The 15908-nt window shown below is 45.3% G+C and overlaps 1 protein-coding gene across 1 annotated transcript in view; it reads left to right on the forward strand.

Moving 5' to 3' along the window:
* adgrl1a (adhesion G protein-coupled receptor L1a) overlaps window positions 1–14060 on the forward strand; it is a 370320-nt gene extending 356260 nt beyond the window's left edge. The window contains exons 22-27 of the mRNA XM_060942476.1: window positions 682–837; window positions 1589–1685; window positions 7480–7602; window positions 12901–12918; window positions 13181–13498; window positions 13532–14060. Coding sequence (XP_060798459.1) covers window positions 682–837; window positions 1589–1685; window positions 7480–7602; window positions 12901–12918; window positions 13181–13498; window positions 13532–14049 — 1230 coding nt within the window. The 3' untranslated portion in view covers window positions 14050–14060. The remainder of the gene's footprint in view (window positions 1–681; window positions 838–1588; window positions 1686–7479; window positions 7603–12900; window positions 12919–13180; window positions 13499–13531) is intronic.
* Window positions 14061–15908: the final 1848 nt, after the last annotated feature.

Genomic DNA, 15908 nt, shown 5'->3' on the forward strand with positions numbered 1-15908 from the left:
TATCCAGTGAATTTGGAGAGAATAAAATGTGTTATTTCAGATAAACAGCATTCCATGGTTTTAGTGTTATAAGGTAATAAGTCAAAAATGTTTTTTTTTAATTAGAAATTATCATCAGAAAGATACTGTGATTTTCACAATATCACAGAAAAAAGTATTGTGACACAATTTATCACAATGTTGATGATATCGATATCGCATTGCCAAGCCCTAATCTCAGGTGAAGGCACTAGATGAATGTAGGTGGATTTGAATTTGTTGGATGGTTGTAGGATCAGCTGAGGAGAAATTAAACTAAAATATAAACCCTCAGTGCATTAATTACACTCTTTCAGTCCCTCGTTAATCTTTCCAGGAAGGTATTTTAATCATTTTAACAATTTTTCAGAAATTTTCCATGAAAATTCTTTTTAAATATATGCTTTGATATATGCAGTATCATGGTGTAAAGCTCTCATGCTGTAACCAGAGTGGAGTAAATAACACATTCATAACACGAGCTTGTTTTTGCCACAGGAGTCCAGAAGAACATTAAAATGCGACGTTTAAAAGTTTTTTTTTTTTTTGGTTTGGTTTTTTTTACCCTAGTTTTGTGAATCTGTCCTAGTTTTAGTGCTATAGACAGCTGTGCGTATGTGAGTGTATAATTGCGTGTGTGTGTGTGTGTGTGTGTGTGTGTAGGTCCATAAGGAATACAGTAAGTGTTTGCGTCACTCGTACTGCTGTGGACGCTCGTCTAACTCCAGCTCTCACGGCTCACTGAAAAACTCTGCACTGCGCACCAACAACCGCTATTACACCAGCAGCCAGGCCCGACACGCTGCAGCACACAGACAGGTAACACACACACACACACACACACACACACACACACACACACACACACAAGCTCTCACTGTAAACTCCATGTATTCCTGACTTTCCTTACCCAACATTATTTACTGCATGAACAAAACATTACAAATCATATTAGCAAACAATTACAACCTGTTTTGATCCATGTTTCATTAAATATTAGCTCTGCACTAATTAATCCATCCATCATTAAAATAAATCTGCATAAATTAGCATAACTTAAATTGCTAGGTGTTGATAGTCAGCTGAACCCAGGTCAGTGTGTGTGTGTGTGTGTGTGTGTGTGTGTGTGTGTGTGTGTGAATGAAGGAGCAGCATTTAGCGTCTCGACTGTTAATTAGCGATCGAGTTAGTAGTAATTGAAGCATTTCAGAATTCCTGTTGGTCGTCGTGATCTTGTTTTTTGATCAACATTTAAGCAAACATCAGTGAATAAAGGTGTTAATTAATTTGTTCACACCGGTTTCATATTTAGGAAGATTTCGTTTCCTTTCATTTAATTTCCTTTAATGTTCAGGATCTTGGTTCAAACTTCTCGAAAACACTGATTCATATTTTCATTCCGTATTTTTGGATTTATTGTTGGTGTTGGTGGTGCTGGTGGTGCATCAGATGAATAAGTTCCAGTAAACGAGTACAGATAAAAATAATAGTGTAACGGATGATTACACGCAGGACTGTAACTGAACAACAATGGTGAAGTGTGTGTGTGTGTGTGTGTGTGTTTTCTCAGAGCCGAATCCGTCGCATGTGGAACGACACAGTGAGGAAGCAGACCGAGTCGTCCTTCATGGCAGGAGACCTCAACAGTACTCCAACCCTCAACCGCGGTGAGACTCTGTCCTCCCTCTCTCCCCGTCTCTGTCCTTCTTCTCTTCCCCGTCTCTGTCCTCCTTCTCTCCCCGTCTCTGTCCTCCCTCACTCCCCCGTCTCTGTCCTCCCTCACTCCCCCGTCTCTGTCCTCCTTCTCTTCCCCGTCTCTGTCCTCCTTCTCTCCCCGTCTCTGTCCTCCCTCACTCCCCCGTCTCTGTCCTCCCTCACTCCCCCGTCTCTGTCCTCCTTCTCTCCCTGTCTCTGTCCTCCTTCTCTCCTTCATCTCTGTCCTCCTTCTCTCCCTTGTCTCTGTCCTCCTTCTCTTCCCCATCCCTGTCCTCCTTCTCTTCCCCTGTCTCTGTCCTCCCTCACTCCCCCGTCTCTGTCCTCCTTCTCTCCTTCATCTCTGTCCTCCTTCTCTCCCTCGTCTCTGTCCTCCTTCTCTTCCCCATCTCTGTCCTCCTTCTCTCCCTCGTCTCTGTCCTCCTTCTCTTCCCCATCTCTGTCCTCCTTCTCTCCCCAGTCTCTGTCCTCCTTCTCTTCCCCGTCTCTGTCCTCCTTCTCTTCCCCCGTCTCTGTCCTCCCTCACTCCTTGTTCCTGTCGCTCTCCTTGGCTCTTTCCTTTCTCTGGCCTCCTCCCTCTGTCCTCATCACTGTTCCCATCTCTTGTTTTCCTTCCATCATCCCTCTCTCCCAATCCCAATTCTCCATTTACTGCCCTCTCTCCACGCCCTCAGTCCCTCTCTCCCCGTCCACGCCCTCAGTCCCTCTCTCCCCGTCCACGCCCTCAGTCCCTCTCTCCCCGTCCATGCCCTCAGTCCTGCTCCTCTCCATTTCTGTTGTCAGTCCCCCTCTCTCTGCCTCTTTCCTCCCTCCTTTTTGTGCATTATTTTATTTCATTTTAGAATTAAGTGTATGTTCTGTAGACTTATTACATAAATTATCTCAGGACTTGGACGTGTACTAACATCCGCTGAAGACTCGGACAGGTGTTAATATCAGTTGAGGAAGCTCCACCCACTGGATATGAATCTTCTGATATCTTTTGTACACTTTTCTGGCCACAAGCTTCAGGATCTTTTTGCACGTCCATGTCAGTTTTAGATCAAGATATTATCAGTGAACTTAAAGTTCATGAGAGAGAGAGACAGAGACAGAGACCGAGAGAGCAAGACAGAAAGAGATAAGTGTGTGGATTATTATGATTATTCCCTCTGAAGGTCATTAACGGTCGCTGGGGCAGATTTTAATACGAGTAGAACATATCATTAGTGTTCACTCAATGACTACCATGATGGTGATAATAATAATCATCATCATCATCATCATCATTGGCAGCAGCAATGGGATCAGCGTTTCTGGGAGGAGAGATTGGGCCGATAGCAGCGCTGGTTAAATCATCTCTCTCTCTCTCTCTCTCTCGGTGTTAATTCCATGGGTTTTGGTTTATAATGAACTGATTAGAGGCTGAGTGAACAGAGGCCGATTAGTCTCTCACTCACACACACACACACACACACACACACACAGAGCCATATTCTTGGACTTTTAATCAAGTTGATGTAGAGAAAGCGTGAGATGAAAATCTTGTCTACAGGACAGAGACAGCAAGACAGAAGAACAGAGAGACAATCACAGGCGTCTTTTTGTAATCGTAGAGAAGTTTTACAGAGTCTGAAAGCAGGAGAACATTGTAAAAGCCTGTACACACACACACACTTCCTCACAGAGCATATCAGCCTTCATCATCTCAGACCTTCATCATCTTTTTCTCACCATCACATGCTTTCTGGTATTATTTTGCTCTTGTTTAGACTTTATGAACACTTTTTTTTTTTTTTGCTAAAAATCCAGCACTGAGATGGTCACCAGATTTGCTGTGTGTGTGTGTGTGTGTGTGTGTGTGTGTGTGTAGGGAATGAATCCAGTGTGTGTGCGTGTATGTGGAGGGAAGGAGTACTGTGTGTGTGTGTGTGTGTGTGTGTGTGTGTGTGTGTGTGTGTCAGCAGGGATTCTTCCTACAGGAACACAGTGGGACGCTTACCAGCACGCGCTCTTCTTTAAGCTCAGCGTGTAACACACTAACATTCGGCGTCATTAATGCAACTAATTACTTTTCTCCTACATTCTCACTCGTTCAAATTCATAACCATAATGTGAGATCAGAACTGTCACTCAGAGAAGAAGGCCTCAAGCTGTGAAGTGCTGCTCTCACACTAACCACAACATACACACACACAGAGTCTCGTTCACACTCAGACATGTGTTTGAACTTGAAATGTGTTTGGGATTTGAAAAAAAAAAGGCCTGCTTTACACCCTGTGTAGCGTTGTTACAGCATTGCCTGACACCGGAGTCTCTCAGATTTTAATTCTAACGTCTTGCTATCCGTCCACTCAATTCTGCATCGTCTGCCCACCTGAGATGTTTTGCACACTTTTCTGGCCAGAAGCTTCAGGATCTCTAGGCTGGTAGAGAGACGATGTCTGCTTATGTAATTGTCCAGGCAGGATATACTCGCTGCGATCTTTAAAACATTATTAGCTCATCCAGTTGTAGGCCAGGCTGGATGCGTATGTGATCACACGTTGTCCGTCCACAAATTACAAAAATCACTACTCCTCCTACAGGAGTGATCAGATTTTGATCGAACTCGTGTGGAATGTTCCCCAGGTGGGTGTGTATAGAAGTTTTCAAGGGGCAATTCCATGTAAATGTCAACCTCACCATGCAAAAATAAAGCAACATGTAATACATCAAAACCACTCCCAGAGATCTCACCTAGGCCTGTATTTTACAGATGTGAATAAGTTGAACCAATTTGTAACCAACCTAATATGTCACTGTCAGTCTTTCTTTCTTATAATGTAAACCCCAAGCTAAAATCAACTTTGATCATGTACAATTCTATATTATTGCCACAAGCCACAGAAATGTATGCTAAAATCCACAAAACAGCAAAACAATAGCCATCCTAAATATTATTTAAGAACTTTGATAGTTTTAGCTGATATTTAGAGAGTTTTTCAAAGGGTTATGGTGGTTAAATTGCTGATTTTCTAAACATATGCCATGTCTATTTCAGACGCGTCACATCCATAACGGAATTTCGTCACATCCATAACGCTGACTTTTCCTTCCGAAACTCTGCATGAAATACAAAATATTTTAAACAAAGATTTTTTAATATTCACCTTGGACCCCTCTATCAAATGGATCTCTCCATTTCGACATTAGGTTTACAATTTCACAGAGTTTGATAAAAATGTACAGTCACCCAAGAAAAGTGATACTTTTTCTGTCACATCCATAACGCATCTTTTATTGGCGTTTTCTGGCATGCCCTAGATGTACTATGGGAATTGTTCTTGTTCTATCACTTCTCCAGTATGGTACAGCCTTAAAATATGCAACACCTGTTTAAATACTGGGAGACAATAAAACATGCACTGGGTCATTTGTTGCCATTTTGAGTTCAAGTGTCATGTCCATAATGCTGGAATTGCTCCAAGACAGTGGTGCCACCTGTCATATTTACGATTTTATGGGCGTTTGAAAGTTTTGCGTGACTCGTCACATTGAATGCTACTCTTCGTAAACTGCGAGGATGTTTTCATTGAAACTCACGACCCAGAAGACTCTAAAGATGTATTTCAACAAGGGTTGTTCACCAGGTGGCACCATCTGCCATAGATCAGGCTACAGAGGGGTCACGTGTAATTTCACAAAAATCGCTACTCCTCCTAGAGGAGTGATCAGATTTTGATCAAACTCGTATGGAATGTTCCTCAGGTTGGTGTGTATAAAAATTGCCAAGATGGTGGTGCCACCTGTCATATTTACAATTTTATGGGCGTCTGAAAATTTTGGGTGACTCGTCACACCAGACACGACTGTTCGTAAACTGCTGGGACGTTTTCACTGAAACTCATCCAGAAGACTCTAAAAACATATTCCAACAAGAGTTGTTCGCCAGGTGGCGCCACCTACCATGGATGAGGCTACACAGGGGTCATATTCAATTTCATAAAAATCGCTACTCCTCCTACAGGATTGATCAGATTTCAAACTCACACACAACAGTGGCCGGTATGAGCTCCAGCCTCATTGAGGCTATTCTTTATGAGTTTTATGCGAAAGCGTAACATGTAAATAAGACGTCTTTGCGTATCCTTGCCCACGTGCTCCGGAAAAGGTCTGTGGTTGGGCATTTTCAATGTCAGGTCAACGTTTTGTTAAGAACAGTTTTGATTAGTTTCATCATTCACAATGATTGTGTATTCAACTGGCCGAAACGGACTTTTGCAAAATTTATTACCTGCTTTTTGGTGGAACTGACTGAGAGTTAGCTTAGAGGTTAACGTGTCCGATTCTCAACCGGGAGATCGCGAGTTTAATCACAGTCAGGTCACACCAAAGTCCATCATAAAAATGGTACCTACTGCCATCTGATGAGGCGCTGTAATACAGATGTGAGTAGGGAGTCAAACTCTTGCAGTTACCAGAGGACCCGCCCCCCCCACTGTAACCCTAGCTATGTAATGGGCGAAAGGCCGAGGGCTATAGAAACGGAGATCAGTGCCACCCAGTTCAGCTTAAGGGTTTGGTTAGGACTGCGACGCGAGACTCCCTGGGAAGTCCTGGCATGGGACGGACTTTGACTTTTTGGTGGTACTGGTTTACAAACCATCTCTGTTCCGGTGGACATTCAAGAAATCACGTTACTGTCGTTAAATTAATCACAGATATAATCTTCATTGGCAGCACGGTGGTGTAGTGGTTAGCGCTGTCGCCTCACAGCAAGAAGGTCCGGGTTCGAGCCCCGTGGCCGGCGAGGGCCTTTCTGTGCGGAGTTTGCATGTTCTCCCCGTGTCCACGTGGGTTTCCTCCGGGTGCTCCGGTTTCTCCCACAGTCCAAAGACATGCAGGTTAGGTTAACTGGTGACTCTAAATTGAGCGTAGGTGTGAATGTGAGTGTGAATGGTTGTCTGTGTCTATGTGTCAGCCCTGTGATGACCTGGCGACTTGTCCAGGGTGTACCCTAGCCTGGCTAATGCAACTTCAAAGCTCTCTGAGCTATTGGTCTGGCCAAGATATTAAGCCCAACCGTTTCCCAGAGCCCGTGGTTGACCCGCCTCCCTGAAATACCTCAGTTTGCTACTGGTCGAAGCCAGAAAAGGCTGTGACGAAGCTTAAACCAATCACATCACTCTTTCCTCTGACGTATGCGACGCGACGGGGCTAACTGGTAGATTAAACTCTTACCGAAGCCGGTCGGGAGCAAGGCGAAAACGTCCTTCCTTTCAATAAATACCTCCAGGGCTGCTCTTTGCTCCGTTTCCAATGAGAACTTCCCGTTGAATGCTTTCAATACAGCATCTATGCGTAACAGATGCGGAAGCGTGAATGAAGCGCTTCCGGCATAGATTCTGTAAACAATCTATGGCTTCCGGTCGCAGTTCTACTACATCAGTGCCTTGAACATGCCTCTACCCAGGGCCGTTGGAGATGCTCAAAGTTGATTGGTTCCCGATTTTTCGGGAGCTTGGAAGAGCTGTAGATAGCTTGCCTGGCCAGACTAAGCTCGCAACAGGCCCTCGTGTTGCGTCACACTTAGGATGGGCGGGCCCAGGTTAGGTGTACCCCGCCTTTCGCCCGTAGTCAGCTGGGATAGGCTCCAGCTTGCCTGCGACCCTGTAGAACAGGATAAAGCGGCTACAGATAATAAGATGAGATAATCTTCATTAAGGTAATAATGTAAAACTATATTTAAGCCTCTCTCTCTCTCTCTCTCTCTCTCTCTCTGTTTAGCCCCCATGGGGAATCACCTGTTGGCGAATCCGGTGTTGCAGACGCGCACAGGTTCTTCACCCTACAACACCCTGCTGACTGAGAGCTTCACACCTCCATCACCTGGAGTCTTTAACTCCACTGGTCAGTCTCTCTCTCTCTCTCTCTCTCTCTCTCTTTCTTTTTTGTATTTCATACAGCGCTGCATATGCTAACATCTCTGCATGTGTGTGTGTGTGTGTGTGTATTTTGTGTGTTCGCATGCTGTCAGTGTGATTCAGACAAATGGACAGCAGCTGACCGTCCAGCTGGCACATTTAAAATCCTGCCTGTTTGATCCACAGACTAAAATATCGATCTGAGATGAGGCCCGAGGCGGGCAAAGCGAGGCAGCGTGATTGACAGCTGAGTGGGAGAAGATGCTCCCTGAAGATTTAACACGTCGAGTAGCTCAGCGTCCGACTCGAATAACCCTGCTCTTGGTGACTGAGCGAGAGAGACAGGGAAAGGGAGAGAGGGAAATGCAGTCCGTGTGTCAGAGGGGTGAAATTTAAGACGCTGTCTCTGCTGAATATTTTACAAAGTTCTCTCTTGCACGGTGTAATGCGTCAGTCTCGACTCGGCTTAGCTCAGCTCCCCGCAGCCCGCGGCACATTTTTAGAATATTCACACAGGAGGAGGGCTTCATTAGAATGTCTAATTACTCTCTCTCCCTCTGTTTTGCTCTCTTTTTCTTTCTCAGCACAGGCGAGCGTTGATTAAAGTCATACCATGCATTAAAATTTAAACCCCTCCAGCACGACTGTGTGTCTTGGCGTCCGATATGCGACAGGTTCAAAGAAAACGAAGGTGCCACCAACGCGAAAGGCGTGAAAGCTGAAATAATCACCCTCACAGCCTTATGAGGTCGTATGAATCATGGATCATGCTCTCGCTCTGTCAGTGCTGCTCTGGAAACATCCTCTCCTCAGTACCGCCCCCTTCAGGGTGATGACAGCAGGACGGCGGTGTTGTCAGTTAGCATGGCTCGGTGTGATCATATTCACTGCTGTGCGTTTCTGTTAGACAGAGCCTCTGTTCTGAGCCTCAATTTTAGTTTGTTTTCTTTTCTGCAGTCTGAATATCTAAGATTTTTTTTTTTTTTTTAGTATTATTTGAAAATTATGTGGACGTCGGGGTTTTTTTTTGCCTGTTGTTGCACGTGTCTGAAATTTGCGCCAAGAACCCAGAGGTGCCAAAAATTTCTCAGGGAGAATTAAAAAAAAAATAAATAAATACAAAGAATTTTACCACAAAATCCTGGATCATATGTTGAGACGAGACGTGGGCCGGTGTGAATGATAAGTAATCCACGTTAAACACCGCAGCCTTCTTGGCTTCTAATGGCTCACAAAACCAACGTTTACAAATTCACAGATAAAATCGCTGCAAAGTCGAAGCAAATGCTGACAAAACCAAACGTCTTTTCCACCCTGTTTGAATTTGGTGTGACCACTGTGTTAGTGTAGCCTGGTAAACTAGACCCACCCGCCTAGCGGACAAAAATATTTTTTGCCTAGCGAATGGGTCTAGCCTCGCACCATATAAACAAAAACACCCCGGGCATCAAATCGTGCCCGCCAATCACAACGCAAGGTTTTTGTTTGGATTCTTTGGGCGGGCTTTTGCAGGAGTGACGACAAAGCTGCGCGACGCTGGAGAAAGCGCAACAGGAAAGATGGCTACGGGCTAGTGAACAGCGCGCGTTTGACTCCGCTTTGGAATCAGTTTTAGAAGAATTAGACTTGGAGTTTTCGTTGAAACATGAGCAGGAAGAGGCTCTCCGCTCATTCCTTTTCAAGAAGGACGTTTTCGCTGTTTTGCCGACCGGCTATGGCAAAAGTCTGATCTACCAGCTGGCTCCGCTCGTAGCCAAAAGGATGGGGCTAGTTTGTGCAGTACGAAGAATTAATAAACAGCTTTGAAACATTACTTTTTGATTGTTTCTTATTTCCCCGTTATTTTAAATTTAAGGGAAATTATTTCACCAAACACCACTAAATAAAAACTCTCAAAAACAGTTTAAGCAAACCCTTGAAAAACACTTGGAAAAAAAAAATGTGTATGTGGTACAGACTCCAAACTTGTGGTCATTATCTCCAAACTTCTTAATATCTAGAAGCTGTTTATTAATTAATACGTATTTTGAAAAATTATTTATTTCAAGGCCTCCCCCACTGCTTTCTGTCGCTCTGACTATGTCACAGTCACTGTTGCGCTGATTGGTCAGAGCGTTGGCCTATACGCACAGAGACAGTTTGAAAGACAGCGGGTTGTTCCTCCTACCCGCTTCGGAAATGTCTACGGATCGAGGCCAGACTAAATATTCACATTAGTCTGGCTTGCCAGGCTAGTGTTAGTGTAGTTTTCAGATGTTTCCTGTATAACCACAAGAGGGGGTCAAAAAGCATAAATATTACATCAACATCGCTACGCGTCGTAAAAGAAGTAACAGCCACTGTTTGTGTTGAATGCATGAACCCTCACAGTACGTCGTTATCATAATAAGACATAATAACGCATGGCAAAGATCTCCATGTTGGTACACCGTTGTAGTCGAGTCACTAAACCTCAAGTCCGAGTCCAGTCTCGAGTCCCCAGTGTTCAGATCCGAGTCAAGGCCACGTCATTCAAGGAAATTTCAAGTCGAGTCCACTATTGATCCGAGTCGAGTCCGAGAACAAGACTCCAGTGGCACCATGTGACGGTGGCTGTTGCTGCCTTTATGTGAAAGCATCTCTGCTACTGTGTCGGACTAGCGTTCCTGCTCGACTGCTCCATTTTAGTTAACAGGCTACAGATAAAAAGCTTGTTCATTGCTCAGCAAGCCCCGCCCACTATCAACAGGGCAATGAACATAGCGTGTCACTTCCTTCTCTGGGTGGAGTCTTACCAAATGACAATTGAAATTCGAGGTCGTCCCTGTCGTCTCTTCAATAGTTCTTCTACATATGGAACACACAGCAGTGCATTTTTTCCCACTGCACGAGAAGTCTGTATAAGCAAAGCGGCCAACCCTAGCGGCGTCTCTCCAGGCATTTTAGCGCCATTAACATTAGTTTGTTTCTCAACATGACATATGAACAGGTGAATGTGCATTCTCTTGCACAAAATAGTATAAAAATTAATGTAGATATAAAAATAAATATCTTATGCCAAATTATTATGGCACGTTACAAAAAATAAAGAAAAAATGCGAGTCCTCGTCTCCAATTTACGAGTCTGAATGCAGTTGTCCGAGTCATCAGTGCTCAAGTCCAAGTCAAGTCACGAGTCCTTAAAATTAGGGTACGAGTTGGACTCGAGTACTACAAGCCCGTAATGAACTAAGTTTGTGTCTCCCACCTTTAGTGAATCAGAGTCTTCAAAAAAAAAAAAATCATTACTGTGTCACATCACACTGTGTTCTCTGAGCACCATAAGGTCAAATTACAGTACCGTGCACCTGTTCCAGATTTGAGTCCAATCACAGCACATGTTTATAAGGACTCTCTAAACACACAGACTTGGCGAAGTATACTTGCTGTGCTGAGTGTCTCACATTACCAAGCCTTATTATCTGTGTATTGCCTTTCTGGTTTTGACTTCATTTTGTGTATTTGGACTCCGCCTTTCTTCTTTTCCTCTGCTATTCGGTTTGTGTGTCACGTGACCATTGCCTGTTTCACACCCCTTCCCTTGTTTTACATTTTTGACTTGTTTGCCTGTAAATAAACACTCTTCCTGCAATTACAACCATCATTCGCCTGCTTACCGTACATGACACACTCAGCCATGCGCTCCTCTTCCCACCAGAGACAAACAATAAGTAATCAAGTCCGCAGTCAAGTTAACAATACGTCTTAATGTCACGCCATAAAACAAAGGGTTTACGAGCCTCGCTTAGGTGTCGATCACTAACAATTATCGAGAACGGTGATCAAAGGATCGATAAAAGGATGAACTGACTCCTGATACCGCTGAACTTAACACCTAGTTAAAATGTCCTGGTGGCGTTTTTTATACCCCCAGCCCTGCCCTACAACATAAATGGCATCATCGGTGATTTGCAACACATGAATGAACTGAATGGTGCAGATTTAGGTGGGGTTTACATTAGACCGTATCAGCGGATCATCAGATTAACGTTTTTAAAATGATTAGCGTGCACACAGCAACGCCAATACACGATTCGCGTGCACACAGCAACGCCAATACACGGATACGCTCGGCTCCGCAGGCATCCTGCGCTCCAAATCACTCCGCCCTGAACAGCGAGTGCCCTCTGGAGGGTGCGCACTCCGGCCCTGCGCAGCTCACAGAGCGCGCGAGTGAAGCGCACGAGCAGTGATTTGGGACTGAGCCGCTGTGTGTGTGCTCTCAGTGCATATCAGGTATGTGTGTCACTTACCACTTGCAAGTGGAAGGATGGCAAGCCTAAAGACAATCATAACTACACAATGGGCAGTATTTGCATCAGTATTTGCAGTATTTTCATACTTTTATACTCTTTAATGAAAGGTGATACAAGGCGGAAGTCCGCGCCGTTTTTCAGCAGTCGCGTCACATGACCAACGCCAGCGAATCAGGAAGGTGGATGTCACAGTGACGTTGTCCAATGACGACGCTCAGCACAGCGTATCCGCGTATTCTCAATGTTTACACAGCACCGGACCAGACACGATCTGGATTGAATACGTGGACGCTGGCGGATTCCCGTTTCCCGGCGTTTCCAGGCGTTTTAATGTAAACGGACAGTGCATCCGCGAAGAAAACGAGACAGATACGGTCTAATGTAAACTTGGCCTTAGAAAACAGAGCGAGTCAGAGCGAGGACATTGACAACAAACGATACACCGGTAACCTCTGTCATTTCCATAACGGACGAAGAACTCCTCATCATCGCCTCCGTTCGTGATCCTTTAGCTCAGGTCCTTTAACTTGGGTCCATTTCAGTATTATGAACTTTGAGTATCATGAACTATTCGGACGTCGCCCGAGCAAGGAGTTCATTATAGAGGCGCTGCAGTGTATTTAACCAGCTAACGTTCTTCTCCTCTGCACTCTTCAGCATAAACACCTCTGCATTGTTACTATAGTAACCAGTGTGTTCATGCAAGAAAATCTGACTTTTTTTCTGTCTCCTGCATTATAATTTTTTTTTTTTGTAGATTTGTTACTTTTCATTTTTCATTTGTTCTGTAATTCTCGTTATTTGGTGATCACTTCCATTTCTTTCTCTTCTTACCGAGTATGTATTTTATTTTCAGGAAAGTGTTCACATGAGAACTTGATCACAGAACACACACAATACTTATCTGACAAAAACTGGAATACAGAAATTGATAGAAATGAAGAATTTATGAAGGATTGTTGTTGGTCTGCTCATCTCTCTCTCTCTCTCTCTCTCTCTCCATTGTGTAGGAACCTTCCGTGATCCAAGTAAGAGCCTTTCTCTCTCTATTTTCTCCCACTTTATTTTAATAGCCACCGTTAGCGTAATGATACTCTCTTCACCTGTGCGGTGAAGCCTTGTGTTTCTGTGTACACAATTTCCACTCCCTGCTAATAGCCAGTCTCTTTTCATAAGCCTATTAATCTGTATTGATTTAATCCCAGAGTTTTGTGCTGTGAATCTCGGTCTTGATTAAAAAAGGTAATGAAGTGCTCACTTTACCTCTTCTCCCTCCTTCCTGGCACACAGAGAGCACTCTGGCTAGGAATCGAGACCATGCTGGAATGGAGACACTGCCACTAAACGGCAATTTCAACAACAGCTACTCGCTGCGTGCTGGAGTTGCCGGTCCGGGCGGACAAGGTGGCAGCTGCGACTTCCTTGGAGGTGGGTCCGATGAGAGTCCACCTCCTTTACTGAACCCGCGTGGTGCGGAGACGCTTGGAGGGATCCGACGCAACCTCTCGGACGCAGCCGCCTTTGAGAAGATGATCATTTCTGAGCTGGTGCACAACAACCTCCGGCAAGGAGGCGGGGAGAGAATTGGCGGTACCCTGGTGCGAGGACGTACGACTGGAGTGGGGGTTGGGACAGGTGCAGGAGCGGGAGTAGGGGCAGGGGCAAGTGCAGGGGCTGGAGTTGATCGAGTGACTGCTGTGGAACAGGAAGCGGAAGACGAGGGCAAGCGACACCGGACGCCACAAGATGTCGAGCTGTTATACAAGGCTCTGGAGGAGCCCTTGCTCCTGCAGCGTGCCCAGTCAGTTCTCTACCAGAGCGACGCTGAGGAGAGCGAGAGCTACATAAATGATTCGAACGAGAGCCGCGGGCACAGTGCAGCCGCTACAGGCACTGGCACAGGTCCGGACTCGCCTGCCAGGGACTCGCTGTACACCAGCATCACCAACCTGCGAGACTCTCCGTACCCAGACAGCAGCCCCGACGAGCTCTACTACAGCTCGGGCAGACCTGCACTGGGCAGCGCCATGCACACCTTCTACCCGACGCCCCCAACGAGGCCCGGAGCCGAAACCCAAACCCATGGCCACACCCACAATCCCCCCGAGCCCCCGCACGCTGAAGGGGATGGACAGATGCAGCTAGTCACCAGCCTGTGACTGCGAGTAAACCCCCCAGTCTCTCACACTCATTCCGTTTCTGTTCCGTTCTCTTGGTTTGCTAGTTTGGAAGTGTAAACGGAGAGAAGTCTCAGCTCGGTCTCAGTGGCAGCAGGTTCTACACTACAAGGCAGCTCCGGAGCAAACCTAGTCCACACACCCCCTCGGTTGATTCCCAAGTTCAAAGCTCCCTCCCTCAGCAGCTGAGGATATTTTCAACCAATCCTCATGGATTTTGTTGGCGATACCTGTTTCTTTTTGTAATGTTTACCAGTTCGAAAGTGTTTTCTGACTTTACTCCTTTTTCTTCTCCCTTTCATTGTTTATCGAGAGCTGATACGTCTGGAGAACGGGGTTCGCCGTTACGCATCAGTGTGCAAAGGACTCTCTCTGTCTCACTCTGAAAGCTCTTCAGTGTTGCCAAAAATACATTTTTTGAGCCAGAACACAAACTGGAATATACACACACACACACACACACAAACACAAGTGCACAAACATAAGTGCTTGTTACTGAACATCAGACCGTGAAAAACTGCACTCATGAAGGCAGCAGCAGGAAGAAGCTGCCCCTGTGGAGTTGCCTTTATTCCCTTCCCCTCCTCTCCTTCACTCTCTTTCTTTCTCTCTCTCTCTTCGGATGGACTCTGATGTACAGGACTCTCAACGAGACTTGACACAGCTGCACCTGGCCACAGGACTTGTAATTGATGCTCTATTTAAAAGGAGTTTTTGTTTGTTTCTGAGACCGGCCCCATGGATCACGGCCCCATGGATCTGGTGCCTCCTCTGTGTTATTGAAGTTTCGAGGACTTTTTTTTTCCCCCCCAAGGTTTCCTTGGTGTTCTCCGAGCCTACTAAAATTCCTGTACATACGAACCTTGAAAATCAATAACACAAAACCTAGCGCCAACCCTATTGTGTAAATAGAGACCAGATGAACAAAAGCAACAACAAAACATATGAACTACTACGAGAGCAACTGATTTCTTGTACTGAGACAAAAACAAACAAAAAAAAAAGCAGAGTGACACAAAAATTGAAATAAAGACATTTGGGAGTTTGTGCTTTAAATGACAGTCAGTCAGTCACAGTCCATCTCTCCCTCCCTGCTTTGTTCACTCTCTCAGGCTCTCATTTACCCCCTGCCCCATTGAATTGTGGGAAAACTGTCTTGACCGTTGTGTTTCAGAGAGAGAGAGAGAGAGAGAGAGAGGAGGGAAGGAAGAAAGAAAGCGAGGGATAGTTTGTGCAGAAACAAGGAAAATATAAACTAGAAAATAGCCCTGGCACAATTTTTATTATGTATTATAACCCATCGTTAAGGTTCGACAGGTTTCCTGACTCGTGCCTCGGGAAAGGGATACGGGGGCAGGGTGATGTGAGGAGGGGGACGAAAGGGGAGGGGAGGGGAGGGGATGAGTGAGGAGAGAAGAGAAGAGGACAGGAGGGGATGGGATGGGTGGGACTGTGGGTTTATCGACAGCAGCCATAATGTAGTGTTGGTTGTGTCTTGTTAGACTGATGTAATAGATATCAGATAACTAGATTACCGATACGTAGGACGACAAAAAAAAAAAAAAGCAAAAGACAACGGGACACAATTCAATCATGATTAAATCATGTCACATGAGCGAAGCTGTATTTCACTGTTTCTGAAATCACGGCAATCTGCCATCGGAGCCAAATCTGGTTCAGCGGTGGGTTTGTGATGTCTCTGTATGTGTGTGTGTGTGTGTGTGTGTGTGTGTGTGAGAGGACATTTGGTTTGAGTGCATACATTCGGGTGCCTGAATTGCTGAAGCGCTTGTACTTAAGAAGCTATTTTTTGCCAGGTTAGTTAGGCCCGTGTTAAAGAG

Source organism: Neoarius graeffei, chromosome 16 (genome assembly GCF_027579695.1).
Source record: "Neoarius graeffei isolate fNeoGra1 chromosome 16, fNeoGra1.pri, whole genome shotgun sequence".
NCBI classification, from domain to species: domain Eukaryota; kingdom Metazoa; phylum Chordata; class Actinopteri; order Siluriformes; family Ariidae; genus Neoarius; species Neoarius graeffei.